At 47.8% G+C, this 27,678-nt stretch overlaps 1 protein-coding gene across 2 annotated transcripts in view; it reads left to right on the forward strand.

Moving 5' to 3' along the window:
- The first annotated feature begins 8,968 nt into the window (after nt 1-8,968).
- DNASE1L3 (deoxyribonuclease 1L3) overlaps nt 8,969-27,678 on the forward strand; it is a 969,732-nt gene continuing 951,022 nt past the window's right edge. Inside the window, exons 1-8 of one of the 2 annotated variants that reach the window (XM_080675133.1) lie at nt 8,969-9,306; nt 14,698-14,786; nt 16,112-16,198; nt 16,800-16,912; nt 19,615-19,727; nt 22,608-22,765; nt 25,348-25,444; nt 25,748-27,385. In XM_080675133.1, coding sequence (XP_080531259.1) covers nt 9,169-9,306; nt 14,698-14,786; nt 16,112-16,198; nt 16,800-16,912; nt 19,615-19,727; nt 22,608-22,765; nt 25,348-25,444; nt 25,748-25,864 — 912 coding nt within the window. In that variant the 5' untranslated portion in view covers nt 8,969-9,168 and the 3' untranslated portion in view covers nt 25,865-27,385. Of the gene's footprint in view, nt 9,307-14,697; nt 14,787-16,111; nt 16,199-16,799; nt 16,913-19,614; nt 19,728-22,607; nt 22,766-25,347; nt 25,445-25,747; nt 27,386-27,678 lie in introns of those variants that run through there. The other variant, XR_013960937.1, reaches the window with a different exon arrangement.

The raw sequence follows: 27,678 nt of genomic DNA on the forward strand, positions 1-27,678 counted from the left end.
TCTTTACCAAAAAAGGATTTACATTGGTCATTCAAAATCATGAACTTTCTGTGGCCAATGGATGTAGAATGATAGCTCAGGGATGCAGGAAACTTACGAATCCAAAGCTAAGTCCAATTCACTAATTTTAGTTAAATTAGATCCCACAACCTACTGTGTTCCCAAGGGCAGAAACTGTCTTACTTATCTTTGTTCCCCTCTGCACCCCCCACACACACACACTTAGTAGGGTGAATTGTTAAATGAGTGAATAACAAAGGCCCCTGAAACACCCACAGTGCAAGATGATCCCCAGTCCTGGGCAGGGAGCGGCTTGTGTCAACAAGTCTCCAAGGCTGATTTCTTAAGGTCGTGTATTATGAATGTCACTGGCCTGCATCTAATCTGGTTCTGAGATGACTTTGGAGCAGGTTCTGCCTGTGGCGGGGACTCTCCTCCTGGAGTGGGGTTGAGACTCATTCATGAGTCACTGTTTGATAAGGATTGACATCTTCTGCTCATAGTTGCTCTCCTCACCTTGTCTTTGGGATAGATGTAGTTTCGTTGGACTTGTAAATAATTGCCCAATGCAAGATGACGACTCCTAGAGGACACCACACAACCTATTGAGGTCCTCCACTCACAGCCTGGGTGTCTCCCAAGCTCTCATGCCTCTTATGTGTTGGGTAAGCAGGGGGTTTCAGAATATGGAGAGAAAACATCCCCATTTGCTGGGGGTCTGGGGCGGGGGGCAGGACGTGGATTATCTCAGTGTTCCGAGCTGGAATAGTCGTGGGTCCTTGTCACCAGTAAGTGCCAGAGATGACATGGTGTAGGAGACAGACCAGGTGCTTGTACTCAGGGGTCGAACAGTCCTGGCAGTGCCTTTCCTAGCTGGAAGACCTGAGGCAAGAGATGGACCCTCTCTGAGGCTTGGTTTCCTCACCCATAAGATGAAGATAAAGTAGTACTCAGGTGATATTGAGGTTTAAAGGCCTAGTACATGAAAAGAAGATGTGTAATATGGGGCCTAATACAGCTCAGTACCTGTAGATGCTATTACTGTTTTATTACTCTTGTGATCCAACATTAGCACCCCAACAACATTGTTCCAAGGGGAGAATACTCCCCCAAATCAACAAATGCAGTCTCAGACAGCAAGCACTTACTAAAAGTTAGGTGCTGTGGTTAGGAGCTTTTAAATCATAATCTGCTTCCTGGGTTTCAGTCACTGGCTGCCCTGTGAATACCAGGGGAAGCTCCTTTAAGAAATTCTGTGAGACACATAAGTGGTATTCCTGCCCCAAATACATTGCCTGAATCTAATCATGAGGAAACCTCAGACAAACCTAAATTGAGGGAGATGCAACAAAATGGCTGGCCTGCACATTTCAAAAACATCAAGGACAAAAAAACAGAGAAGCCGGGGAACTGCTCAGGTTAGAGGAGACAAGGAAGCAGGACTGCTAAGGGCAATGCACAATCTTGGATTGGATCCTGGGCCAGAAAGAAAAATTGCTGTCAAGGACATTATTAGTGTAACTGGTAAGATTTGAATAAGGTTCATTAATTAGATAATCCTATCTAATAAAAGAGTAATATGCAAATTAACCACCACTCCATTATACTCACAAAGCCACGCCCACCAGCCAATCAGGAGCGAGTATGCAAATTAACCCAACCAAAATGGCTGTGGCCACAGAGAGAGCAGGAGGGAGACTTGGGTTTCCCCGGCGATGGAGGAAGCCAGGCTTTCCGCACACCCTGGCCAGCCCAGGCCTCCACTCCAGGCTACAAAGTTTCAATTATAGAAGATAAATAAATCCCAACAAAAATGGCAGCAGCCACGGAGCTGGAGAGAGAAGGAGGCAAGGGTTGCCCCTGGCGATGGAGGAAGCCAAGCTTCTGCAGCCCTGGCCTGCCTTGGCCTCTGCTTAAGGATACAAAGTTTCAGTTATAGAAGATAAATAAATTCCAACAGAAATGGCTGCTGCCACAGAGCGAGCTGAAGGCTTGGCTCTGCTCAAGGCTACAAAGTTTCAATTGTAGAAGATAAATAAATCCCAGATACCAGGGCCTCCGCTTGGGTCGCCAGGGGGCGTGGCCAGCCTGCAAACCACCACAGGTCCCTTGCCCAGGCCCCTCCACACCCCAAGGGAACCCCCACCCTGACCTGGGACACCCTTCAGGGCAAACCAGCCGGCCCCCACCTGTGCACCAGGCCTCTATCCTATCTAATAAAAGAGTAATATGCAAATTGACTGTCACTCCAACACACAAGATAGCTGCCCCCATGTGGTCAAAGATTCTGCCCCCATGTGAACACAAGATGGCCACCACAAGATGGCCAGCAGGGGAGGGCAGTTGGGAGGGACCAGGCCTGCAAGGGAGGGCAGTTGGGGGCAATCAAGCCTGCAGGGGAGGGCAGTTAGGGGTGACCAGGCTGGCAGAGGAGCGAAGTTGGGGGTGACCAGGCCTGCAGGGAAGGGCAGATGGGGGGGACCCAGGCTTCCAGGAGAGAGCAGTTGGGGGGTACCAGGCCTGCAGGGGAGGGCAGTTAGGGGTGACCAGGCCTGCAGGGGAGGGCAGTTAGGGGCAAACAGGCTGGCAGGGGAGCAGTTAGGCATCAATGAGGCTGGCAGGGGACTGGTTAGGGGGTGATCAGGCTGGCAGGCAGAAGTGGTTTGGGGCAATCAGGAAGGCAGGCAGGCTAGCAGTTGGGAGCCAGCAGTCCTGGATTGTGAGAGGGATGTCCGACTGCCCATTTAGGCCCGATCCTACCAGGATCGGACCTAAACGGGCAGTCGGACATCCCTTGAGGGGTCCCAGATTGGAGAGGGTGCAGGCTGGGCTGAGGGACACCGCTCCCCCCCCCGCCCCCGCCCGCCCCATGCACGAATTTTGTGCACCAGGCCTCTAGTATCTTATAATTGCTAAACCTTCTGCTTTTCATGTTGTCCTATGGTTATATAAGAGAATATACGTGTCCTTGAGAAATCACCCTAAAGTGTTTAGGGGCAAAGGGTCAGAAAGTCTCCAACTAACTCTTAACAGTTCAGAAGAATAAAAAAAAAAAGAGATGTCCTTATATATAGAAAACTAATGAAAAACCAAATGGGGCTAAATATTCATTGATGAATCTGGGTAAAGAGTACACAAGAGTTTGGGGCTATAGTAGCAACTTTTATGCACATTTAAAATAATCGAAAAATAAAAGTAAAACATAAATAGAATAAAGCTGAGAAACTACCAAAGCTTTAAGAAGAATAAGACACTGTGCAGTTAGGCAAGCAGCCAGCTCCCTGCTCAAGGCCCACCAGTCAGCAGCTGTGAGAAGCCCTCCACCTCTTGGACCTGTTTCCTCATCGGCCCCTGTCATGGTCAGCTTGGAAAGGCCTACTAAGTATTAACAGGCAGCTTTAGAATCGGCCAAAGAAGCAAGGACAAGTCCTTGGGCATGTTTGCACCATGGTAAGGAGAGAAAGGCAATGGGCACAGTGCAGTGTGGTGGCCAGGGAAAAGAGGTGGCCTGGGGCTTCAATGGCAGCATGTGACCTGCCTGCAACCTCTCAACCTAGGTCTCATGAAGAGGTCAGGGTGAAAAGCATCGTGGTGCCCAGAGGGTCTGTCCTAGTACTGAGATGCACAAAGATGGTGAACTTGGCTCCCCAGGAGAGGAACAGTGCTGACTATCAGCCAGAAGAGGGCTCTGTTTTCTCCCGTGTCATCCTTTGACCAACAGGCTTTCCACTCTGGGGGTGCCCAGAATGGTTTCACAGATCTGCAGATCCCAGGGGCAGGATTAGGGTGAGGTGGATGAGGCAGGGTTGTGAAAGTTCCGGGTTGGGTTCTGCCATTATTAAAGATGTTGATACTTTGTACATCATGGATGTTTCTGCATTAATTTTGGTTATTCAAAATATTGCATTAAAATATTATTTATCTTGATTATTGAGTTGTTTAGCTCCCATTTATATTTTGCATCAGAGGCCAGTGTGCCATTCGCCTCAATCTAGTCCCCCTGGAAGATTTAAACCATTAATTGCAACAGCATCAGTGTTGGAGACCGGGTGTAAGCTGACAGAGTCCTTCCACCCGAAGGGACTGATAAGATTCAGTCCCCTGCCCACACAGTGTCCCCTGACTTGTTTGGATGGCGATTTCCAATTGTCAGCAGAATGAGAGCGACCTTTCATGGCTTACCAGAGGTCTGTAACTATTTACTGAGGTTTGCTGTACTGAGAATTTGGCTTCCTGCTTTATCTCCCTTAAGACATTAAGAGGAATGGAGAGCATGTTCCTTTTGAACTGACCTCCCAGTCCGTGTTTGTGTCTAAAAGGTATTGCGCAGTTAATAAAGCTGCTGCAGTCTGTCAATGGCTTGCAGTCCTCCTGATGCCACTTTCATGTCTTTCTTTTCTTAATTCCCACCTCCCTACCTCAGCCCGGTTCACCTGTCAGGCTGGCACTGACACATCAGCACAGAGTTTGCGATAGGCCAGATAAGGTCCAAGTTAATGTGCCCTTTGAATCTATAAAGAAAGGGTTAGCAAAAGAATCAGTCCTGAGAACCCAAACACCTGCCTTTGATATCACTTCACAGTCAGCGGCTGGGGCCTGACTTCTTTATCTCTCAATTTTCTCATCTGTAAAATAGTGATAGCAATCCATTCTGTGCACAGTTTATACTGAAGACAGAATATCATCCTGATTGAGACACTATGCTGAGCCTGCCCTTTAGTTATAAACTCAATAAACTGTCACAGATCTACCATGTAAGCACTCTCACAAGGTGGTCAAGAAGCTGGGTTCTGGAGTCAGTCAGAGCATCATACCAGGAGTTCAACAATGATTTATTGAGCACCTGCTACATGCCAGACCTGTTCTAAGCAGTGCACACACACATAGGTGTCCCTGCCCCACAGAGCTGTCTGGGAGGCAGACAGACATTAGCCAACAAAACAGAGGAACTAGGCCGTGAAAGACAGTAAGAGGAAAGAGCCTGATGGGCCGAGGGGCCCAGCAAGGCTTCTCTGAAAGTGGCATTTTAGCTGAGACCTTGAGGTGGGAGGAAGTAAGAGCATTGAAAGTGGAAGAAACAGCTGTGCAAAGACCCTGAGGTGGGAACTGAAAGCTAGGCGGTGTGAGGGGGGCCCAGTGGGGGAGGAAGAGGAGAGTAGAGCAATGTGACCTTGAAGAGGTGCATAGGTAAAGGCCTCAGTAAGGACCTTGGCCTTTATGTCAGATAAAGATCGTTGGAAGGGTTCTCATCAGAGCAGTGCCAAACCAAGGCCTGCCCTTCAGAAAGTGACCTGCTTGAGGTCCAGGCAAGGCCTGTGTAGAAGACGCTGCGTGAGGTCTAAACCCAGGGTCTGCTTCATCGGCTGGAAACCATCAGACAAAGGTGAGGTCTGTCTCCATTAGGCAGCCTTACGTAACACACCGCCCCTGCGCCAAACCCCAAGCTGGTTGTGAAACGAGATGACTGGAGCGATCGGCATACATTACAAGAGTGTTGCTGGGGCTCATTCCTTGGTAGATGAAGAGTAGCATCACTCATGGAAACACCTGTTTGGGTCATGGGACTCATTGCCTGCCAGTATCAGGGACTTGCCCACCAACTCCTTGTTTCTTTTTGCTGCTTTGGGTGACTCAGCTCATGGCACCTTTACTCCCTCTGGAATCTCCATCTTGCCTTCCTCAGATTCTGAGGTGACCTGCACCTCAGTGTATTGTCCCCCACTAACTCCTGCCCACCAGGGCCCGGGGTGCGTGGCCGTGGTTGCCACTGATGTTTGGGGCCATGTGTCTGAGCTCTTGGTCCGCATTTCTGCCCATTCATGTGACATGCATGGGACTCCTTGGTAGGGATTTATTGACAAGAACTTGAGCTTACGGCCTTGAAGGTCTGACTATTCTTGTAATTGTCAAGGTGGACATTGCTCAAGATATTAAACAGAATTATATGAAGAAAAGCGTTCCATTAACAATAAATTCAGGACACCCTGTTTCAACACATTTTAGCAGTTTTTTTAAGTACAGGACTTTTCAGAACATTTAATATGCTAATGTGGATTATAAATTTCCAGAAAGGAGTGATATGTATTTGTCCATTTTTCAGGAGCATCCTGTAGACTAGTGTTGAAGTACATGCCCCAGGAAATGCCCTCCATAGCCACTGAGTTGCAGGAGGAAGGACCCCTCTGTGTTCAGCGTGGGTCAGGCCAGTGGCTGCCCTTCCTTTCAGTCTCCCGGCTCCTGAGGGGACTGCCTCACACTCTTCAGTTCTAACACCAGCCCAGCAGAGGATGAGGGAGGGTTTCGGCTTTGCCGGGCCGGCCAGCACAGCCTTGTCACTGGCCCTCTGTTGCCCATGACTCCTGGAACCGGACGAAAGCTGCCCATGGCTCAGTTGCACAGAGACATGTTGGCATGGACTTTGTTTAATCTGCTTTAAAAATAGAAAGCTTTTAGCACTTTTCCTTTTTAATTACTAAATAAGTGCATGTTTTTAAAAGAATCAAATACCAAAGTGCATGCAGTAAAAAGTGGAAGTCTTTCTAGCCGTTGAGTTCCTTATTAAGGCTCTGCCCAGTTTGGCCGGGAGAAGGCTGGTCTGGAGTCAGCGACTAGGTTTGAATTCCAGCTCTGCCAGATGCTAGCTGTGTATCCCTGGGCACAAGCCTTGGTTTGCTCATCTGTGAAATGGAGGCACCACAGAAAGGGCTTTGGGGAGTAGTGAGTGAGATAAAGCACGAGAATTTTTGAAGTATAGGGTTTTTCTTCCAGAATCCAGCTACTTTTTAAAGCCCAATTCCGTGTAATGAGTGTGCTAATTACAGAATGGGGCCAATCTCTTCAGTCTGTTCATGGGACTTGTTTTTTTTTTAAGTCCTCAAGGGCAATATCTACATGCAGAAACCACTCGTCAGAGGTTTATTCTTCAAATTAATATTTAAATTATCGAAGTTAATAATGCAAAAACAGATTCATTTGGTCATCTTATAGGTTAGCTGATTTTTTACTCTGGGAATGAAAATAAAACCTTTCCCAGGACCTTGACAAGGTGGTGATTGCCTTGGAAAATGTCATGCTTTTAAGTTCAGCTTATGAAAGTTCTTATTCTTTTTATAAGTCCAGCTAGGATTGCCAGGTAAAATATGGGATGCCAAATTAAATTAGAATTATCTAAAGGTCAGATGTACTTAGTGCTCTGTATTTTTATTTGCTTAATCTAGCAACCTTGCATCCAGTAAATGTAAATGATTACTTTTAAGAGCTTATGGGCCCATTTACAAAATTTTAAAACTTTTTTTAATGTTTACATTGTACCCTATTTTCTTGAAAAGTTCTTTAACTGTCTGAACTAACAAAAAGCCATCTTTTTAATACTAAATAATTCTAATTCTAACAAATTGAACTTATAAAACACTGTTAACCTAACATTAAAAAAAAATTATTGCTTGATTTTAGAGAGAAAGAGGAAGGGAGGGAGGAGGGGGGAGAGAGGGAGAGAGAGAGAGAAACATGGATTTGTTGTTCCAGTTAATTATGCAGTCATTGGTTAAGGCCTGTATAAGCCTCGACCGTGGATTGAACCCTAAACCTTGGTATATTGGGTAATGCTCTAACCAACTGAGCTACCAGGCCTCAACCTAAAATTTTTATAAATGTTCCAGAATTGCAACAAATTAAAGTCACAAATCTGAGTCGATGCCCGCCCCCCAGCAATTGCACATTTTATGATGGCATTACAAAATTGTCAATTTAATAGGCCAAAATGTTACAAGTTTATAAAATACTACATATATACAAATTCCTTCTCAAAAGACATAAAAAACGTGTGCCTCATTTAATTCTTCCTCCAGCTGGGAGATGCCATTTGCCAAGGCTGACAATGACCACCCCATTGGCCAGAGCTTCACTTACCAGAGATTCACCCAGGCCCCAGGTCTGGGCCGTAGATAACAGGGGATTCAGCTCACCAGGAGCTCAGGAAACCCTTACATCCTTCCATGTACTATTTGGGGTTATCTTCTTAGAATGCCTGGGTGTTCCTGGCCAGAGATTTTGGCCAGGATGTTGACTGGACGTATGTTGGCAATATACACACATCCCCTGGGCTACAGCTACATGCCCATCACTTCAAGAGGGGGTGGTCCAGAGATCCCAATGCTGGTTTCAAGTTATGCTCATCTGCCTTCTTCACAGAAGGAATTTCTTTGCCAAAGTCTGGAAATCTTACCTGGGTTTATAACTTGACTGAACTTTATATTTCTTATGATTTGCAGATCTTTGGATATTCTTGCCCAAATCTCTAAGAATCAATTTACTTGAGCTGAAATCCTCCAGTTCTGGCAAAACCGTCTTTCTCAGGGCCACATGACTCTCAGGGTTTTAACATAACATCGGTTTGAATTGTGGATCCCTCCAGGGGCTTTAACTGGCTCTTCGTCCTTAAAGCCCAAGGACATTTTTCTGACCCATGCTAGCAGGCCAGGGATCGCTCGCCCTGGCAGCACACTGCTAGCATTTGGTGTGTTCAAGTATACACAGTAAAACGGCCTTTTAAAAATTATGTCACTCAAACTCGACTTGACCTTAATTATGCCCATCAGAGTGGTTGCAGAATCAGAGCCTGGGTGTGTCAAGGGACAGCTGGCTGCCAAATCCCGGTGATGGCAGAAAACAGCAGAATTTCCCCCTGCCCCTGCCTCACTGTTCCCCACAGAAGGCTCTATCACCCCAGATGCCCTCTGGGGTGCACCACTTCTAAGTTTACCAGTTTTCAGGAAAAGGCACAAGGCCTTCTGCGACCACAGGAGAGAGAACCAGATGCCACAGCTGGCTCCCGGATGGCAGAATTGTCTCTGGTGGAAATACAAGTGACTTTGCAGGGGATGGTGCCTAAATGAGGCAGGCCAATTTCCTCGCCAGAGTGACAGAAACAGGGGATCCTAAAAGATTAGCCCATTTCCTTCATTTCCTTAGGGAATGAAACCCATGATCTTCAGTTCCTTAGAGAAGTGAAAGTAGCAACCAGGAATCCAGTAATTCCTGTTGTCTGCAGGCTTTATAAGTCTGCTGAGTGTGAGGAGGTGGCCTGAAGACGTGCTGGGACTCCACGCACTGCTGTCCTCGGGATACTGCAGTCCTCTACCCAGCCCTGAGCCCAGGAGCAGCGCCAGGATGTCTCAGCCGCTGGCCGCCCTGCTTCTCCTCCTCGCCATCAACGGCGCCCTTGCCCTCAGGATCTGCTCTTTCAACATCAGGTCCTTTGGGGAAAGCAAGAGGGAAAACCAGAAGGCCATGGATGTCATTGTGAAGGTGAGCCCCTTTCTGTGGGAAGAATCGCTGGACCCTGTCCACTGCTTTCAGACTTGAAGAGACTCAGACTTTAAGTTAGTTCCTTGGGTGAAGGTAGCAGCTGGCTTGAAATTTTATAACAATAACAACAGCAGTAATTATAATAGTTACTTCAGTTCTCTGTGTCATTATCACCTCCCTATAGGACTGTGTTGTTGTTGTTTTAATTATTTATTGACTAGAGAGAGAGAGAGAGAGAGAGAGAAACATTGATTTGTTGTTTCACTCTTATATGCATTCATTGGTTGATTTTTGTATGTGCCCTGACCTGGGATTAAACCCACAACCTTGACATATCAGGATGATGCTCTAACCCCGTGGTCGGCAAACTGCGGGTCGTGAGCCACATGCGGCTCTTTGGCCCCTTGAGTGTGGCTCTTCCACAAAATACCACGGCCTGGGCGAGTCTATTTTGAAGAAGTGGCGTTAGAAGAAATTTAAGTTTAAAAATTTGGCTCTCAAAAGAAATTTCAATCGTTGTACTGTTGATTTTTGGCTCTGTTGACTAATGAGTTTGCCGACCACTGCTCTAACCAACTGAGCTACCTGGTCAGGGCCATGTGGGACTGTTTTGAAGAACACATTAGCTGATAAATATAAAGCTCCTAAAGCAGTGGTTCTCAACCTTTCTAATGCTGCGACCCTTTAATACAGTTCCTCATGTTGTGGTGACCCCCAACCAAGACCATCGGAAAACACAGATATTTACATTATGATTCATAACAGTAGCAAAATTACAGTTATGAAGTAGCAACGAAAATAATTTTATGGTTGGGGGTCACCACAACATGAGGAACTGTATTAAAGGGTCGCGGCATTAGAAAGGTTGAGAACCACTGTCCTAAAGAAATACTTGGCTCCCAGTAAGCTCAGGTAAGGGTGGGCTACTACTATAATTCTTAGCACCATTTATCGAATGCGTGTCAGCACTCTAAGTACAAGATTTCATTTAATAACCCTTAAGAAGGAGGATACTTATCCCCCATCTAGAGATGACGAACAATGAAAGGTGAAGTAATATCGTATAGCTTGTGGGCGGGTGGGGAGCTGGGGTGCCAGCCAGCCTGGTCTTTTAACCATCCCTGCAGCACAGATTTTTACTTGCTTTCTACCTTCCTTTCTTCCTTTCCTCCTTCCTTTTTTTTTCTTTCTCTCTTTCTTCTTTTTTTCTCCCCCCTCCCCTTCTTCCTTTCCTCCTCTTTCCCTGCCCCCACCCCATCAACCTTTTCCCACTCCCAATTCTAATCTTTTTCTCCACTTCGATAAGACTTTTCTTGGATAATATAACCGATGCCTGGAAACTCTGCCCACACTTCTCTGGAGTCAGTTGACTCTTTTTACCCTACAGGTTAATTAGGTTAATCCTCACCTGAGAATGAATATATATATATATTGTTTTCAGAGAGGAAGGGAGAGGGAGAGAGAGAGAGAGATAGAAACATCAATGATGAGAGATAATCATTGACTGGCTGCCTCCTCCATGAGAGAGAATCATTGATCGATCTCGCAACCCGGGGATGTGCCCTGACCAGGAATTTAACCTGGGATCCTTTGGGATCCTTTAGTCCACAGGCTGACACTCTATCCATTGAGCCAATCTGGCTAGGGTTGAGGATATTTTTCCCCATTGCTTTTCAGAGAGAGTGGAAGTGAGGGAGGGATGGTTGCTGAAAACTTTCCCAGGACTCTGACTGGGTGTTATTACTTTAGAAAACTCCGGGGGCACCGTGCTGTAGTGGGAATGCCAGGAGCCTGGGTTCAGATCCCACCTGGCAGCAGGTTAAGTGAGCTGGGGAAGTCCCTTCTGCTCCCTGAGCCTCCATGGCCTTTCAGGAACATGGTTCCTTACACAACCTGGAGCGCAGTGTGGCTGAGCAAAGTCAAGGTGAGTAAGGCAACAAGGCAGGTGATCCCTAACATGAGCTGCCACTCTGTCATTAAAGTGGATTACAGGGAGGACTGGCACACTCTGTTCTAGCTCAGACGGTCCTTTCAGACCTGCTCATCCTTGCCCTTTGGATGGTACCCAAGGCCTTGCAGATGTTGGTTTTTACCCAGGACAGCCATGCCAAGCCTATGAGAACCGTGACTCCCTGGCTCAACTGGAAACTCTGACACGTGAGGAAACGATTTCCCCACTTCCTCATGGGGAGGGGCCCATGGAGAGTGGGTACCTACTGAATTCCTCTCACCCTCCTCACTTTTTCTACCTGGGAAATGTCACCACAGGCTTAAGAGGCTGGCATTTTGTTCTTTGGTGATTCCATGGAGGGGGCCTACAGTCATCATCTCCCTTAAGCCACTGTGTCCTAGAGGGCTGACTGATAGACAGCCCATCAGACCAGACACCACGCATGTCTGAAGTCTTTGTCAAGGCCCCTGACCTTCTCCATTATTGCAAAGCCACCCTGTAAACAGAGGCCATCGGAAAACAGAGCCACCCAGAGCACTTACCGTGAGACTCAAATCCCAGGCTCCTGGGATAGTAGTATGTACAGGGGCACTTGTCTGAGCATCTCCTATAGGCCAGGAACTTTATATCTTATTTAATACTGTGACGTAGATGGCATTGTCCTCACTTTATTACTGAGACTCAAAATGGTGAAGTGACTTATTCAGGCTTCCATAGCTAGTAAGGAGAAGAACCAGGTTCAAATCCAACCACGTAAGGGGAAATGCCTTTTCCACTCTTCCACACTGGATTTATCACGTCAGAGAGGAGCCCAGCTTCACCATGCTGTAGTTGTTATGGCCTTTGTTGGGAAGGTTGGGGAGTGAGGGAGGCCTGCCTTCTCCTTCTTGGGTTTGTTGGCCGGAACCACGGGCAATTCTCCAGATGCCAAATCCTGCCTGGGAAAGGCTCCCTCTGCCTGTGACTTCGTCAGTTTGTGTCCTTAAAGAGTCAAGCTTGTTCATCCAACAAATACTCATTGAAGGTAGGCCATGTGCCAGACGCTCCGAGACACTGGGAGTGAGACAGTGGATGTGAGGGGGGGACGCTTCACAGAGCTTACAGCACCCGATCACTTAATTTAGGAGTGCTGACTGTCCTGGGCCCTTAATATGCATCCAAGCTCAGCCTGACAAACCCTCTGGTTAGTAGACCCCTTTTACAGATGAGCAACTGGAGTTCAGAGAGGTGAAGAGTGTTGCCCAAGGTCATGGAGCAGAACTGAGGCCTAACTGACCCTATCCGGGCTCTTCCATGCTGGCTGCTCCCTGTTTAGGGCCATGAAAGAGGCTTTCATAGGCTGCCTTCTGCCCCAGGTTTTTCTAGAGTTCTCCAGGCTGCCCCTTCCCCTCTTCCCAGGCTCACTCATGACACCGCCTGCTGGGATTCCCTCACCACTAGCCATGCACTTCCCCTACTCCCCTCCCCTCTGTGAACAGTCCGGAGAGTCTCACTGGGTTTTGGGGCTGGGAAGGCCTTCCAGGGACCCTCCTCCTCAGGTACTTCTCCTAAGGAAATGGAGCCAGGGGAAATATATTTTTCCTTGTCTGAAATATATTTTTCTGGCCTGAAGTTGGGGCAGAAAAAATGTCATGAATGAATTTGAAAACTGAATAATGACTGTGGGGGAAACACAATGTAATATTAGGTTGAAAAAAAAAAAGATGAAAACTGTATGATAAATATTGCCATTGTTTGCTGAGCATCTGTTCTGTGCCATGGACTGGACAGAATTTTATATCCACTATGTCACTGAATCCCTATGCCCCCTCATCCCCCCTGATCATCCCAGTTCCCAGATAAAGAGGCTGGCATTCAGGGAGCGTAAGTGGCTTGTTCAAGGTCACACAGCTGGTGAGTGATGAGTTAAGACATGAATCCAAGGCACAACCAGTGTGGCTCAGTGGTCGAGCATTGACTTATGAACCAGGAGGTCACTGTTTGATTTCTGGTCTGAGCACATGTCCGGGTTGTGGGCTGGATCCCCAGTGTGGGGAATGCATGAGGCAGCCAGTTGATGAGTCTCCCTTATCAATGATGTTTCAATGTCTCTCTCCCTCTCTCTTCCTCTCTGAAAGCAATAAAAATATATTATAAAAAAAAGACATGAACCCAAGGCCATCTGACTCAGAGTCCATACTTTGAACCAATGGGCTAGTCATTTTGCTGCCACTTTTGTAAATAGATATAATGGAGAAATCATGTGGGAAAGTGTAGGGAGCGGTTACAGGGTTAAGCCTTGGACTGACCCGCTGGCAAAGTTGCAAACAAGTCCCTTAAAGCTTGATCTTGTGACTGCTCCCTAGATCTTTCCTGGGTAATGGGCTGTGGGAGGGGCAGCAAGTGCTGTCAAAACAAGTGAAACTTACAAGAACATTGTAGATTACCTTGTTTGTCCCTGACTATAAATAAAGCATCAGCTTTGCAGTGTGGATCTGTTCTGTGGCCTCAGCAAGGCACAGAAGATCCACGTAGACCCAGCTTATTCTCTTGTTCTGTCTTACTCTTCATCCTTCACCGCCCTCCCTCAGGCTCGCCAAACCCTTGGCTGTGCTGGCGCGGCACAGGAAAGGAACTTCTCCTGCACTCTACCCTCTAAGCTCCTTCTCACCTTTCAGGGCCTTCAAATGCCCTCTCCTCCTTGGAGCTTTCCTTGGTGTCTGGGCAGAAGGAATTAATTATTCCTCAATATTCCTACAGCTGGGACTGGTTTAGTCCAAATGTCATGTCCCTCTCATGGTAGCTAGTTGGTTTCCATTTGTCCCTCTCACTGGACCATCCGTCTTTCAGGTCAGGGCTGTGTTTTAACAGGTTGGCATGGTCGCCTTTACAGTCACGCCGACTGGAGTTCAAATCCTGACTGCACCACCTCTGCTGGCTGTGCCTTTCAGCTCGTCACTCAGGCCTCTGAGCTGGTTCCCTCCTGCACGGCAGTGAGGGAAAGTCATTCATAGAGTTGGTGAGGCTCAGCATAGGCTCACAATAATGTCAGGTCTTATAGTTATTATCATTGTGGTTATACCTCAGTATCCAGCCTGGTACTTTTCATTTACTAAGGGTTTAATAAATATTGATTATTATTATAGTAATTACTCAAGCAAAGCCGAGAGGTGGGAAGTCGGGTGTGGATTTGGATTGCCTAGGTTCACATTATGCCTCGGCCACTGGCTGGGTGACTCTGGATGCTTTCCTCACCTCTCTGGAGCCTCAGGCTCCTTGTCTTTAAAATGGACACAGTAACAGCACCTGTCTCAGGGAGCCCTTCATTTATTTTAGGCAAGAATTTAATTAATTTAACAATGCACCCAATTGGATACTTAAAACATAGTAAGTGGACCCCCAAAGGTTTTTTATTATTTGTAGTAAGTGCCCTCAACCCCTTGGGAATTCTCTCTCTGCAGGTCATCAAACGCTGTGACATCATACTCCTGATGGAAATCAAGGACAGCACCGACCAGATCTGTCCCACGCTGATGGAGAGGCTGAATGGGTAAAGATGGGGCCCCAGACCCTCTGTGGGTTCAAGGTCAAGTGCAAGGGCACCTGAAAAGCTCCAGGGAACTGACTTAGCGTGAGAGCAAGCACTCACCAGTACACGTGGCCAGTGTGGCCTGGGCTTCCAACTCTGTTAGCCACAGTTCTAAGAACCTTCAATCAGTTAGCTTTAATATGATAAAACAAAATAAGGGAAACAGATGAGGAGCCAGGACAGAGAGAGAAATGAAAGAAACAGACAAGAGGCTGAGCTGAGAAGTGCTATTCTAAAGAAAGATCAGGTGTCAGTAGGAAATACGAAATGACCACAGACTGGGATGTTACGCAGCCATTATAAATCATGTTTATTGCAGAACAGGTTAGATCTAAACAGGCCAGCATGGAAGGATGGCTGCAATTGAACAGAACAAGTTCAGAATTGTAGGTAGAGCAACCCAGTTTATTAATCATATCGCATTATAGAGGAATAAGAGTATGTTTGAGTTTGCATGGGCATAGAAGAAAGACTGGAAGGATATGCTCCAAACTGCTACTAGTGGTTACTGTAGGGTCTAAGTTGGCCTCTAAAGGTCCTTTCTGTTTTCTTTCAACTGAACCTGAGACCATGCCTGGGGCTAGACATGTCCTAGATTTCTCTGCGGCCAGAGGGCGTAACATCGGGTTAGGCTCTGCCAGGGTGGAGTGATCAGCAGGTTTGGCAAACACACTGAGAGTCGGGTTTCTCCGGGAAGGTGAGGGTTTAGGGTCGATGGGACTTCATGGCTGTATCCCCAGCTCCCAGAACATAAACAACAGCTGGTTTGAAATTATAGTTCTGGGCTTGTTAGAAAATGCCTGGGAGTTTTCAGAGCAGGAAAGAATGTCCAACGAAAATGTGACTAAGAATACTGCATATGATAAATGCTCAGGAGTGGTGCATGGGTAGGTGACCAGAAAAGGTTGCTCCAATGGGGAGTATGAGCTGCAGCCCCAGCCATGGCCCAGAGTGGGGTTTGGGCGGATTCTGGCCTGAAGCTTCTATGGTCTCAATGGTCTCTTACAGGTACAGGCCAAAACATATAGATTCGGGAGTAGGATCTGGGTTCAAATTCCAGCTGTGTGCTTACAAACTATAAAAATGGGGTAACGGTAGTACCCACCTATAAGGACTAGAAATAAAGATCCTGGCAGACGTTACATTTCCAGCCAATGATGGCCCTTCTTATTAGACTCTCCAGGATGCCATTGGAGATAGGGAGGCAGAATGGAGAGAAGGGGAATCTCTGCAATAGGGAAATGTTTTTCTTTTTAAAGATACAGTGTAAAATCTTTGTTTCCTAGAAATTCAAGAGCCACAACATACAACTGTGTGATTAGCTCTCGGCTCGGAAGAAATACATATAAAGAACAGTATGCCTTTATCTACAAGTAAGTATCATCTCTGCTTCCTGGAACATGGTTCATGTATTAACGATGGCTATGAATTTAATCAAAATGCGTATCTTTTCTTCAAAATGAAATTTTGATCTCTAACCAGTTCTCAATATCAATAAAAGTAATTGCCGTCGAAATTGGGACTGGTGCAAAGTATTAACTCTTCAAACTAGAAAACACGAGCAGCTTCCTAACACCTAATTTGTTGGTTAACTCAGTGGTTGCCTGGTCAAGTGGTTCAGGATTTCTTTCTTCTTTGTAATCAAGTCCTGGTCCAGGGATGGAAACCTGAGTTGCCCAGCACAGCTGACTCCAGAACTTCATATTCTCACCTTCTTCCTACGAGTAATTTATTTTAAATCTGAACATTAACTGTGGTGCCCCAGATACTTAGTTATTGCGCAGCTCTTTGCCTCCCAAAGGACCCTGGCCATTGAGAAGAGATGACTGAGCCTTGTTCTTAAGGTAAAGATCCTTTCCAGCTCTCGAGCCCACTTGGAAGGCTAATGAAGCTGTGGGAACCTACATAATTAGTTCTTGAAAGAAGTAAGAAGACAGCTGACTCAGCTGGGTGGACTTATTTTTTCTCCTCTAGGGAAAAGCTAGTGACAGTGAAGAAAAGCTACCTCTACCATGACCTTCAGGATGGAGACACAGATGTATTTTCCAGGGAGCCTTTTGTGGTCTGGTTCCAGTCACCCCAAACCGGTGAGACCCACACACCTCTCTTGCCCATGATCTCCCCAGAGCAAATGGGCAACAGCCCTAAGTGTGAGCTGTGACCCTGGATTTTAAGCAGCATCTTTAGGGAGGCTTTAGGCTCAATGGAGAAGCCCATTAAGAACTTTTAATACCTGACCCTAGCCAGTTTTGCTCAGTGGATAGAGCATCAGCCTACAAACTGAAGGGTCCCGGGTTCAATTCCAGTTAAGGGCACATGCCAGGGTTGTTGTCTCAATCCCCAGTAGGGGGTGTGCAGGAGGCCACCGATCAATGATTCTCTGTCATCGTTGATGTTTATATCTCTCTCTCCCTCTCCCTTCCTCTCTGAAATCTATCTATCTATCTATCTATCTATCTATCTATCTATCTATCTATCTATCTATATCTATCTGAACTTGTAATGACTGTAGAAGATGCAGTGTAGTTTGATGGCACCAGGCTGGCTTCTCAGAATGCTTTGACTCAAGACCTCCCTAGTCTGGAGCCCCACCGTCTGGAATCAATGATAACTCCAATGTCTTTGGAACATTTAGGCTGATAGGAATTATTTACCTTAATTTCTGAGTCCCAATCAAGTACAACCATTTCTTCATTTAAAAAAATCCCAGTGATGGCCAGCAAAGTTGAACTCTTCAACATAGGGTCTTCCTCTAGTAACTACATGGAAGTCTCCTCCACAGAAATCCAAATGATTGCACCCTGAACTCTAACAATAATAGTACTTGTATTAAGCCACTAACAATTGTTGATCACTGATTAGTGCCAGGCACCTATACTCCTTGAAATGTACTAGGATTGTCTCCACTTCAAGAAGATGGAGTCACTGAGCCAAGTTCACCCAGCACCTATTGAAGTAGATAAGCCAGGATTGTGACCCAAGCCACCATCTCAGGAGCTCATGCTCTTACCCACTGTGTGACACTCAAGTGAAGTCAAGAATAAATTTGGTTTGCCACTTGGAGCTGCAGAGAAGCAAATATATTTTCAGCACCTATATGTGCCAGGCACTGTCCCAGGTGCCAAACAAGATAGACAAGGTCCCTGCTCTCATATTTTAGTATGGGAGACAGATAATAACCAAACAAATACATGCAGAGCTATAAGTGTGTACACCTACACTTACAAATATATACACCCTGAACTAGTTCTGCCCTGGGTCAATGACCTCAGAGGCAGAGTGCTGACTAACATAGGAGAATGGGGAGGGAATTCCCAGGAAGGAGAGAGAAGGAAGTGGGGGCTATTGAGGGCAAGAAGTGCCCTTCAGAGAGCACGTACAATAATCCTTCCTCACGCACACGATTCACATTTAGCTGAACAGAGCAGTGTTCAGAGCACCCCCATGCCCCCTTGCTGACTATATTTTCTCCTAGTGAGTCCTTTGTGAATTGCTAACAAACCTGTCTTATTGAGCTTCCAACTTCCACTCTTCTCTACCCCTTTCTCCCTCCTTGGGATGGCACCTCAGCCATGTCCTGTTTAGTTTTCTCTCTTGTTCAAGAAAAGCTCCTCATGTCCTCTCTATCTGGGATTAAAGATGAAGGAGTTAGCTATTCATATATCTAGCTGTTCAGTCAGCCAGTCAGTCCATCAACAAACATTTTGAGCACCTCCAATGTGCCAGGCACAGTGCTAGATACTGGAGCCAAGAGGGTGAGTGGGACAGATAAGCCTGCCCTCACAGCCCTGGTTCCAGTGGCCAAACATCGAAGTAAAGCAAGGAAGTTCAGAGCATGAGGGAAGTGAGCGAGATGTATTGCCTAGCAGGGTGAGGGCCCACCTTTGATGGGGGTGGGGACCGGGGAAGGCCCCTGGGAGGTGACATTAGGCTGTGACCTGCAGAAATCAGTCAGAGGGGACTGGCAGATTGTAGAGGGAGGGCAGAGTGAGTAAACATGTTCAGAGGTGGGGAAGGGCTTGGGGTGCACAGGGGGACCACAAAGAGGATGGGGGTGCAGTGGAGGTGTGAGGAGGAGCGTGCGAGATGAGGCTGCTGGATCTGTGCCCTGGAGACGGGCTCCAGGTCCTGGCTCCCCACTGTGTGACCACCCAACAGCACCCAGCTCCCAAGCAGGAGCGGGGCCAGGCACGGAGTGAGGGGAAGCAGGAGGACTAGGCGACGAGGCATCCAGAGCACAACCGCGCTATGAGCAAGTGGGCATGGCAGGTTCCGAGGCCGCCCACCTCCCTCCCTTGGGCCTCTCAGTGCCTCCTGGTGGGGGCCGGTTTTTAGACACTTTCCAAACATCCACTTTATTTTTTAAATAACATTTTTGGGCTTTTTTTTTTCTGATTATAAAGGCTGTATAAACTGACGTGCTCCGATTTTTTTCATTAGAAAAAAACTTCTTAGTACAAAAGCCAGCCTTATTATTTTTTAAAAAATAGAAAATGCAGTTTTTTAAAAAATGGGAAAGTAGAAACACCCACAGTGCCAGCAAGGGACACGGTCTCCCAGCTTTTTCTTAGCTGTGCAGGGCGAGTGGCAGAAAAGAGGCTCTCGTGTCCAGAAAACAGCCGCCTCGTGATCCTAAGATCATGCACCTCTCAGCCGCGGGCTGGACCCCCTGGAAGTGGGGGCCCAGTGACAGGGTGTGTGCCTTCTGGGAGGACAACCGCTTCCCTCAGCCCTGCCCTGGAACCTGGCAGGGGAAGTGTGTGACCTCTGCCTCCTTCCTGCTCCCCAGCTGTCAAGGACTTCGTGATTGTCCCCCTGCACACCACCCCTGAGGCATCCGTTAAAGAGATTGACGAGCTGGTTGATGTCTACACGGATGTGAAACGCCGGTGGAAGGCAGAGGTATCGACCCCCGCTGTTTGTTGGATTCCCCTCTGGCAGGGGCGGAGTCTGGTCCTGGAGAGGGATGAGTGACTCCCCTGGAGGGTGAGGGGCTCAGAGCCTGTGCAGACCACCCCTGCGGAGCCTCCTTGTGGGCCCTTCCTCAGCCCTAGATGTCCTTCTTGCTAAACCTGCCTGGGTACCACCGCGTGGGTCTTGGGCGCTCACACCTGCTCCCCTGCTCCCCTCACAATGGCTGCGAATGTTCAGGGAGGGACTAGGTGCCGGGCACTGTGCTGCGGCTGGACATGGCCGAGTGTATTGCATCCTCCCAGTGACCCCACGAGGTCACTGCTTTACCATCCTCACTTTGCAGGTGAGAACAGTGACACACAGAGGTCGGCAGGCTTCCAGGTGCAAGTGACAGAATCTCAAACTGGCAGAAGCCATTTCTTGGTTCTTGTAACTAAAATGTCCAGGAGTGGCTCAGGCACAGCTGGTCCAGGGCTCCGGCAGAGGAACCAGGGCTTGGCTTGTTTCTGTCCACCCTTGCACCCCCTTTCCTCTGGGGGGGGACTCCAGGCTCAGGCTGGCTCCCCTCTGGGACGGCAAAACGGCCACCAGCAGCTTCTAAATGACAAATTTCCTCTCCCACAATGCAGCACATACCCTGGGAGGGAGTCTTATTGGCTCTGATTGGGTCACATGTCCACCCCTGAACTCATCACTGTGACCAGGGGGCTGAGAGGCTCTGACCGGCCAAATCTGTGTCAGCTCCACCCCGACCTCGTGGATTGAGGGGAGGAGGGCTGCTATTCTCATAGCAGGACAATATATCTACCATCCCGCTGGCCTCAATGATTTCCTCACCTGGAAAACCGGGATGCCACCACCTGTGGCTGTGAGGTCTGCGGAAGAGCTTGGCAACTATGGAAGTGCTCGAGGGGGCTCTTCTGCACTCTCCTTTCCTCCTTTCGGGATGTGACTCTATTGGTCCCATCCTCCTTCTCAGTTCCACTGCTGGAAGTGCAAAATGAGTCAAGTGTGGCCCAGAGCTGGGGCATGGAGAACACAGGGGTGTCTTTCATTGCCTTCTTGTAAAGAGCAGGTCAAGAGAAAGACTCACTCATTCAACAAGAATTTATTGAGCATCTGTTAAGTGTTGGGTACTGAGGAGGTATCACTGGCCCAAAAATGAACAAGAGGAGAAATACGTGCTAAAAAAACCTTCAGTGAGGCAGATTGGGGTTCAGTTCTTGGTTTCACCCCTTGACCCTCCCAGCTGAGTGGTGTAGAGCAGGCCCTCTATCCTGTTTCCGCAGGAGCTAAAGGTCCTTCTACCTCCGAGTGTTTGTGAGATTGAAATGAAACTTTATAAAACACTTAATGCTGGATTTGGCGCACAGAGAGTGCTCCATGAATCGTGCCTTTATTAATAGAAGCTGGTCGTCACTAGGGTTAAGGATGACATCCTGTCCTCAACTGTGCCCATCAGTCACAGGGAAAACCATGATCAGAGGTCAAAATAAAACATTTTTGAAGAAAACTCTAAAGTCAGCAACAGCCCCAAACAATAGCACAGACAAGGAAATCTGGCACTTCCTCAGGATTGGGAAATATTGAAATTTTGTCCCAAGAGCCCTCCACGGGAAAACACATCCAAGATAGAATGTTCCTGTTGGTGACCTAAGGTTCTTCTCACTTCCTCCATAGACAAGATTTCCACAGGAATAAATTTCCAACTTCAGGACAATAGGAGGGAGAGAGCTGTGCCCAAACTGTCAAATACACCACCCAAGTTCACTTTTCCTGCTTGGAAACAAAAGGCATTGCTTCATTCATATGTTTGAGCCAGAGAGAAAAGATGTGAGGGAATCAATTAGCAGCCTTCTTTCATCCCCACCTAGCCCTGCATGAATTATAGAGACATGGTGACTAAGAACAGGAGGGAGCAGTTGCAGCTAACACCCCCTCCCTATTAAGAACACCCTCCCCTGCCTGTCAAATACTCATCAAAACTGTGACTCCATTTCATTTATATATATATTGTTAATGACAATTCATTATTTATGATCTCATGGGGATCAGGGACCCAGGAGCAGCCTGGCTCAGTGGTTCTGGCTCCTGCTTTCTCTGGGGAGGCACGGTCAGACATCAGCTGGGATTTCAGTCTCTGAAGGCTGGGTTAGGCCTGGACGATTCACTCCACGCTGGCTCACTTGCATGGTTAGCAGATTGGTGCTGCCTGGAGACCTCATCCCTCTCCCTGTGGGTCTCTCCATGTAGATTGGGCTTCCTCACATAATGGTGTCTGGATTCCAAAGATGGTCGTCCTGGGGCTCCTCTGTGGGGAGGAGGGTGCCCTTTCCACACCTCTCCCCTCTAACTCTGGAAGTAGCTTGCTCCCTCCTCCCTCTGGGCGTACAGTCCCCTCTGTGACTCAGTTTTAAACTTTGGCCTCTTCTTGTAAAAGGCAAAAAGAATTAAGGAAGACCCTGTGTTCGTTTGCCAGGGCTGCCATAGCCAAGTACCAAAGACTGGGTGGCTTAAACAACACCAATAGGTTAGGGAGGCTAGATGATCAAGATCAAGGTGTCAGCAGGTTGGTTCCTCCCGAGGCCTCTTCCTTTCTAATCTTCTCTTTCTATGAGGACACCAGTCATACTGGATTAGGGTCCACCCATATAATCTCATGTTAACTTAATTACCTCTTTAAACGTCTTCTCTCCAAATACGTCACATTCTAAGATACTGGGCTTAGGACTTCAAAATTTGGGAGGGACACAATTTATCCCGTCATTTACTGAGCATGGAGGATGGAGTCATTGCTGGCAGTGCTGAGTGATGGAGTTTGGCAACAAAGCCCATCCGGTGACTGATGCTCCACATCATGTCTTTCAGAATTTCATCTTCATGGGCGACTTCAATGCTGGCTGCAGCTATGTCCCCAAGAAGGCCTGGAGCAGCATCCGCCTGAGGACTGACAGAGAGTTCATTTGGCTGATCGGGGACCAAGAGGACACTACTGTCAAGATGAGCACCAACTGTGCATATGACAGGTGGGAGATAGCTGCCGGACCCGCTAGCCCAGACGGTGCTTCCTATGCGTTAGGAGAGGTGCCCCGCTCTGGTCAGATGAGGCATTTGGCTTGGAGAGCAGAGGCACATTTCAGGCCTCTCCACCTAGAGCTTTGCATAGCCTACAAACTGCATGAACTGGGCACCGTAGTTTGGCAGTGGCAGGCATGGGCTTCGGTGTCAGACTGGCCTGGGTTCAAACCCTCACTCTACCACTTAATAAGTTTGTGACTAAGAGACTTGTGCCTTTGTTTTCTCACCTGTAAATGGAGATTAGAGTAGTTCATCATTCATGGACACAGGATGATAATTAAGTGAAGTAGCATATGTAAATCTTATAACACAAAGCTTGCCATATAAGCGCTCAGTACGTTCGTTGCTGTTAATTATTCCATCACAAAGACATGTCACAGTTTACTCATCCAATCCCTTGTCATTAGGCATTAGAATTGGGCATTAGGTTATCTATCACATTATTCAGGATCAGTTATTTAAACATTTCTGATTCTATACATACTTTATGCATATATTTATGATTTCCTTAAGGTGAAACTCTAAAACATGAGAGCAGTTAGAGCAAGGAAGTATTTACACTTCTAAAGCTTTTGCTGCACATTCCTAAATGAAAACACATACATTTAAATAACTGCATGCCCTTGTGTGTGTAAAATCTCCCTGGGGATGTTCCATCAGCTTCCACCTTTGCTCCTTAAGCGGGAGGGAGGCGGTGAGAATGCCTGAAGCCTGTGAATGCTCATGACCTGGTCTCCCATAGCAGAGACTGCAGGCAGGGAATCCCCTAGGAGCCCTGGCCCACGCTGGCTTCCGTTCCCAGGGCTTAGCCTGCCATGGAGAAAGCATGCGATGGCCATCTGCGAGTCCACAATCGTTCTCACTTCTCTCGTTTTGAGGTCTGGCTTTCGTTTTCAGCCCATGATCTCCTTTGTTCCTCTCGGAGCTCTCAGGGCTGGTGTGTCCAATGCAGAAGTCGTCACCCCAGCCCTGGAAGGCAGGGAGCAGAGTCAGGGTGGGAGGCCCCGGAGACTGAGCTCGCTGCACCTCCCTCCGTTGAGGGGCTGCCAGCAGGGGACATGCCAGTTGTGTGGCCTTGGGCACATCAAATCCTTTCTGTGGCCCCATTCTTCTCCCCAGCAAACTCGAGGGAGGTGATGGAAAATGTTGAAGCAGAAGAACAGTGAATCACAGGGAGAGAAGTTCACAGCAGATTAGGGGGGGTGGGGAGCAGGTTAAACACGGTGTTCCCTGGGACCCCAGTGTTACACACGTGAATGCCAAAGGATGGCAGGATGACGTGTGATTTTTTTTTCCTTTTTATTACATTTATTGGGGTGACAATGGTTAATAAAAATATAGAGGTTTCAGGTGCACACCATCTGTATACTGTATTGTATGTTCACCACCCCACGTCAAATCTATGTTTTCCTTAACAGCATGTATCTTTTGTGTTTTTTTAAAAAGTTATATAAATATTTTTGTTTTGGACTCAGTGCGAGTCTTTGTTCTGTGTTCAAATATTTTTTGAACACCTCCCAGGTGCTGGGCCAGCCTCGGAAGAGCTTAGCAGGATCAGCCGGCCCACCTGTGTACGTACCTACTAGTAGAAGTCAGAAATGGGGGAGCCTTAACTATGTCCTTTTTGACTCTCCGGGTTGGAAAGGATGGCTTTAAGAAATCTCCAACTGCATGTGAAGAGTTTACTTGTGGATGGAGTTCAAAGTTAACCAGGTGATGGCGTTAGCCAACACAGGAAACCAGTCCGCCCTTCGGAGTCAGGGAACGCTCAGTGGATGGTCATGAACCAGCAGATGGACTCCTCTTGTCAGTCTTTAGTCAGTCTGTCAGGGCCCCGCAGACCCCAACTGCATGACCTCACTTGGTATCCATTAGCGTCCATGTTTCCAAAACTCAGTTAACTATCGTGTACCCATTGGTTTTTCTCCATATTTGTCTTTAAATACATTTGTTTCTTACTGAAAAAAATTAATTTTAAAGGAAATGACATAATACCAAGGTAAGAAACCAGCATCATTTGCCATAAGTCGAAAATAACTGTACAAATAATTCCAGTGAAAACTGAACAATGCAAATTCTGCCTTAATTCTCTTGCCTTTTTACTGCTTGCAGCCTGCTTTCTCTTGGTCAAAATGGAAGCTTAGGGAGTATTAAAGACAAGCCAGCACCTTTCTCCATAATTAAATCAGTAAAAGTGAAAAATAATGGCAAAGGAAATGATAATCTTAGAATACACAATACTGCTATGCAGTGTTCATGTAGCATATAAAGTCTTCTCTCCCACCACCAGGGCTACCTGTCCACACAGGGAGACACTGTCCTGGTGCCCACAGGGCCACAGAGGAGCTAATCCTATTTCCCAATCTTGGGCACTATCCTGAGGGTCACAGGCTAAGCCCAGGGGTGGACTTTGAGCACCGCATGACAGGTCCAGGCTGCTCCGTCAACTTCAGATGTCAAACATGGACCTTGCTGTGATCTCAGAAATCAGCGGTGGATTAACGTGACTGTCTTCCCTCCTCTTCTGTAGGATTGTGCTGAGAGGACAAGAGATTGTCAACTCCGTTGTGCCCAAGTCAAGTAGCATCTTTGACTTCCAGAAAGCGTATGGGTTATCTGAAGAGGAGGTATGGCTGCCACCTTGTCTTTCTAAGCTACTGTCCCGGACAGATGGGTTGGTGTCATCATTGAGGCCACTACTAGAGACCTGACATTGGGCCATTGGACCTTGAGTCTCAATGCCTATGGTTCTGTGATTTGAGGACCTGCCTAGGCTTCTAATTGAGCTGGTCCAGGGGCGATGCTCACCAGGGTGTGTTCTGTTGGGTGACTGTGGGCATTCCATCTTCTCTCCTGAAGCCTGAATGTGCTCATCACAAACATAAGAGTGCCTCCTCATTCTCAAGTGCATCTCCCTTTCATCCTTACAGGCCCTGGAAGTCAGTGACCACTTTCCAGTTGAATTCAAACTACAGTCTTCAAAGGTCTCCACCAACAGGAAAAAATCTTTCTCTTCAAAGAAGAGAACCAGGGCCCGCCGCTACTAGATGCGAGGGCACCGTTTTATTAACCATTTCTTGCCCCTAAATAAACAGCTCTAACAGCATGACCTGCTCCCTGCAGCCAGGAAACAAGACTGGCCCCGCTGCCCTCATTTTTCAACTTGGATTTAATCCAGCTTGACCCGAATTGGGAGGAGACTCTTCCATTGTCCCCCGTGGCTGGTACCTCCCCTGAATTGCCCAGGAGGAAACGGGGCTTTTGTAGCCAAAAGGAGGGTTTTCATGCCCTGAACCAGAACCTTGCCGCCAGCACAGCCGCTGCCCAGCCTGGCCCTGGAGAAGCTGCCGCAGGAGGAAGAACATCCGTTTTCAGTCTCACGAGGGACCCTGTTCTACCAGAAATGACTGGAAATGCCTAGGCCCCAACTGTACCCCATGATTCGGGCAATTCACTGTTTGGGGAATCTGGCCCCCTTGTCTGAGGTCGGGCCACCATCACATCTCACAGGGATGAACGATGAAGGCTTCTCCCACCTGATCTTCCTGCCTCTGAATTGTCCTCCAACTCAGCCAGCCCAGTGACCACCAGTGTCCTCCTTTGAAATTTCATTCTGACCACAGGCCACCCTCGTTCTCTCCCCCCGCCCTCCACTTACAAACCCCGCCACCATTTGGAGAGAGCCCAGAGGTTTTGGACACCACGAAGGTCTCTATATCCGGTGTGTCATGTCAGACTCCCCTTCGTCCCACCTGGCACGTTGCGCCTAGCAGGGCCGCCTCTTCCCTGTGCCCACGTGCCCTGTCCCATCCCAGAGCCGGGGCGAGGTGCCGGCCCCGTGTCTGCTGCATCCCTCTTGTCACATTCACCACATTGCATTTGTCACCAAGGCCACTATTGGGGCTTCTTGGGAGACCAGTGGATCAAAGGCCCCAGGTGACTGGCAGAGACTCGAGGATTTTATCCTATTTCTCTAACCAGTGGTCAGCAAACTCGGTCAACAGAGCCAAATATCAACAGTACAACGACTGGAATTTCTTTTGCGAGCCATATTTTTTTAAACTTAAACTTCTTCTAACGCCACTTCTTCAAAATAGACTTGCCCAGGCCATGGTATTTTGTGGAAGAGCCACACTCAAGGGGCCAAATAGCCGCATGTGGCTCGCGAGCTGTGGTTTGCTGACCACGGCTCTAACCAAAGAGCTGCAGAGGGTCCAGCGGCAGGGCACACGCTGCCTGCGTCCTGAATGGTGGCCGCTTTTGTTGGTTTTGCTGTTTTCCTTAATTGCCTCCTTGTTCAAGCAGCACACGAACATGACTTACTACACGAGCAGCACCAGAGAAAAAGCAGTGACCAAGGATGCGCCCCCATCCCTTCAGCCCCCCTTCCCGTCTCAGAAGCAACCCCTCTTCCCAGCTATGCATTCTGCCAGCCTGTACACCAATGAGCACATATGTAACCTTGGAAAATACAGAGAAAAGCACACTATTGGCATGGTCCCATTCGTTGCTTATTTCCCTTAACATATTAGGGACCATGTGGCTTTTCATATAAGAAAATTGACCACAAGCTTGGTTTTTGAAATTTGGTAACATCCGAGGGAATAGAATCAAAAGGCCCTGCTTAAGCGTGGAAAACCATTTCTCCAAACATACAACTAACCTCAGAAGTCTTGCTGGCGCGGGCAGGGTAAGTGGCGAGGCTGTCAGGCTTCTGTCGCCCCCTCTTCTGAGAAGGGCTGCCCCAGAAAACGTCCAGTTTCCGAGGTCCAAACGGTCAAGCCGGCACTTCACAAATGAACTTACGTTGCAGGAAAGAGCGTCCTTGTGCCCACGGGCCAGCGTCGTGGCTGGAATGGGA

Source organism: Plecotus auritus, assembly GCF_963455305.1.
Source record: "Plecotus auritus genome assembly, chromosome: 6".
Taxonomy (NCBI): Eukaryota; Metazoa; Chordata; class Mammalia; order Chiroptera; family Vespertilionidae; genus Plecotus; species Plecotus auritus.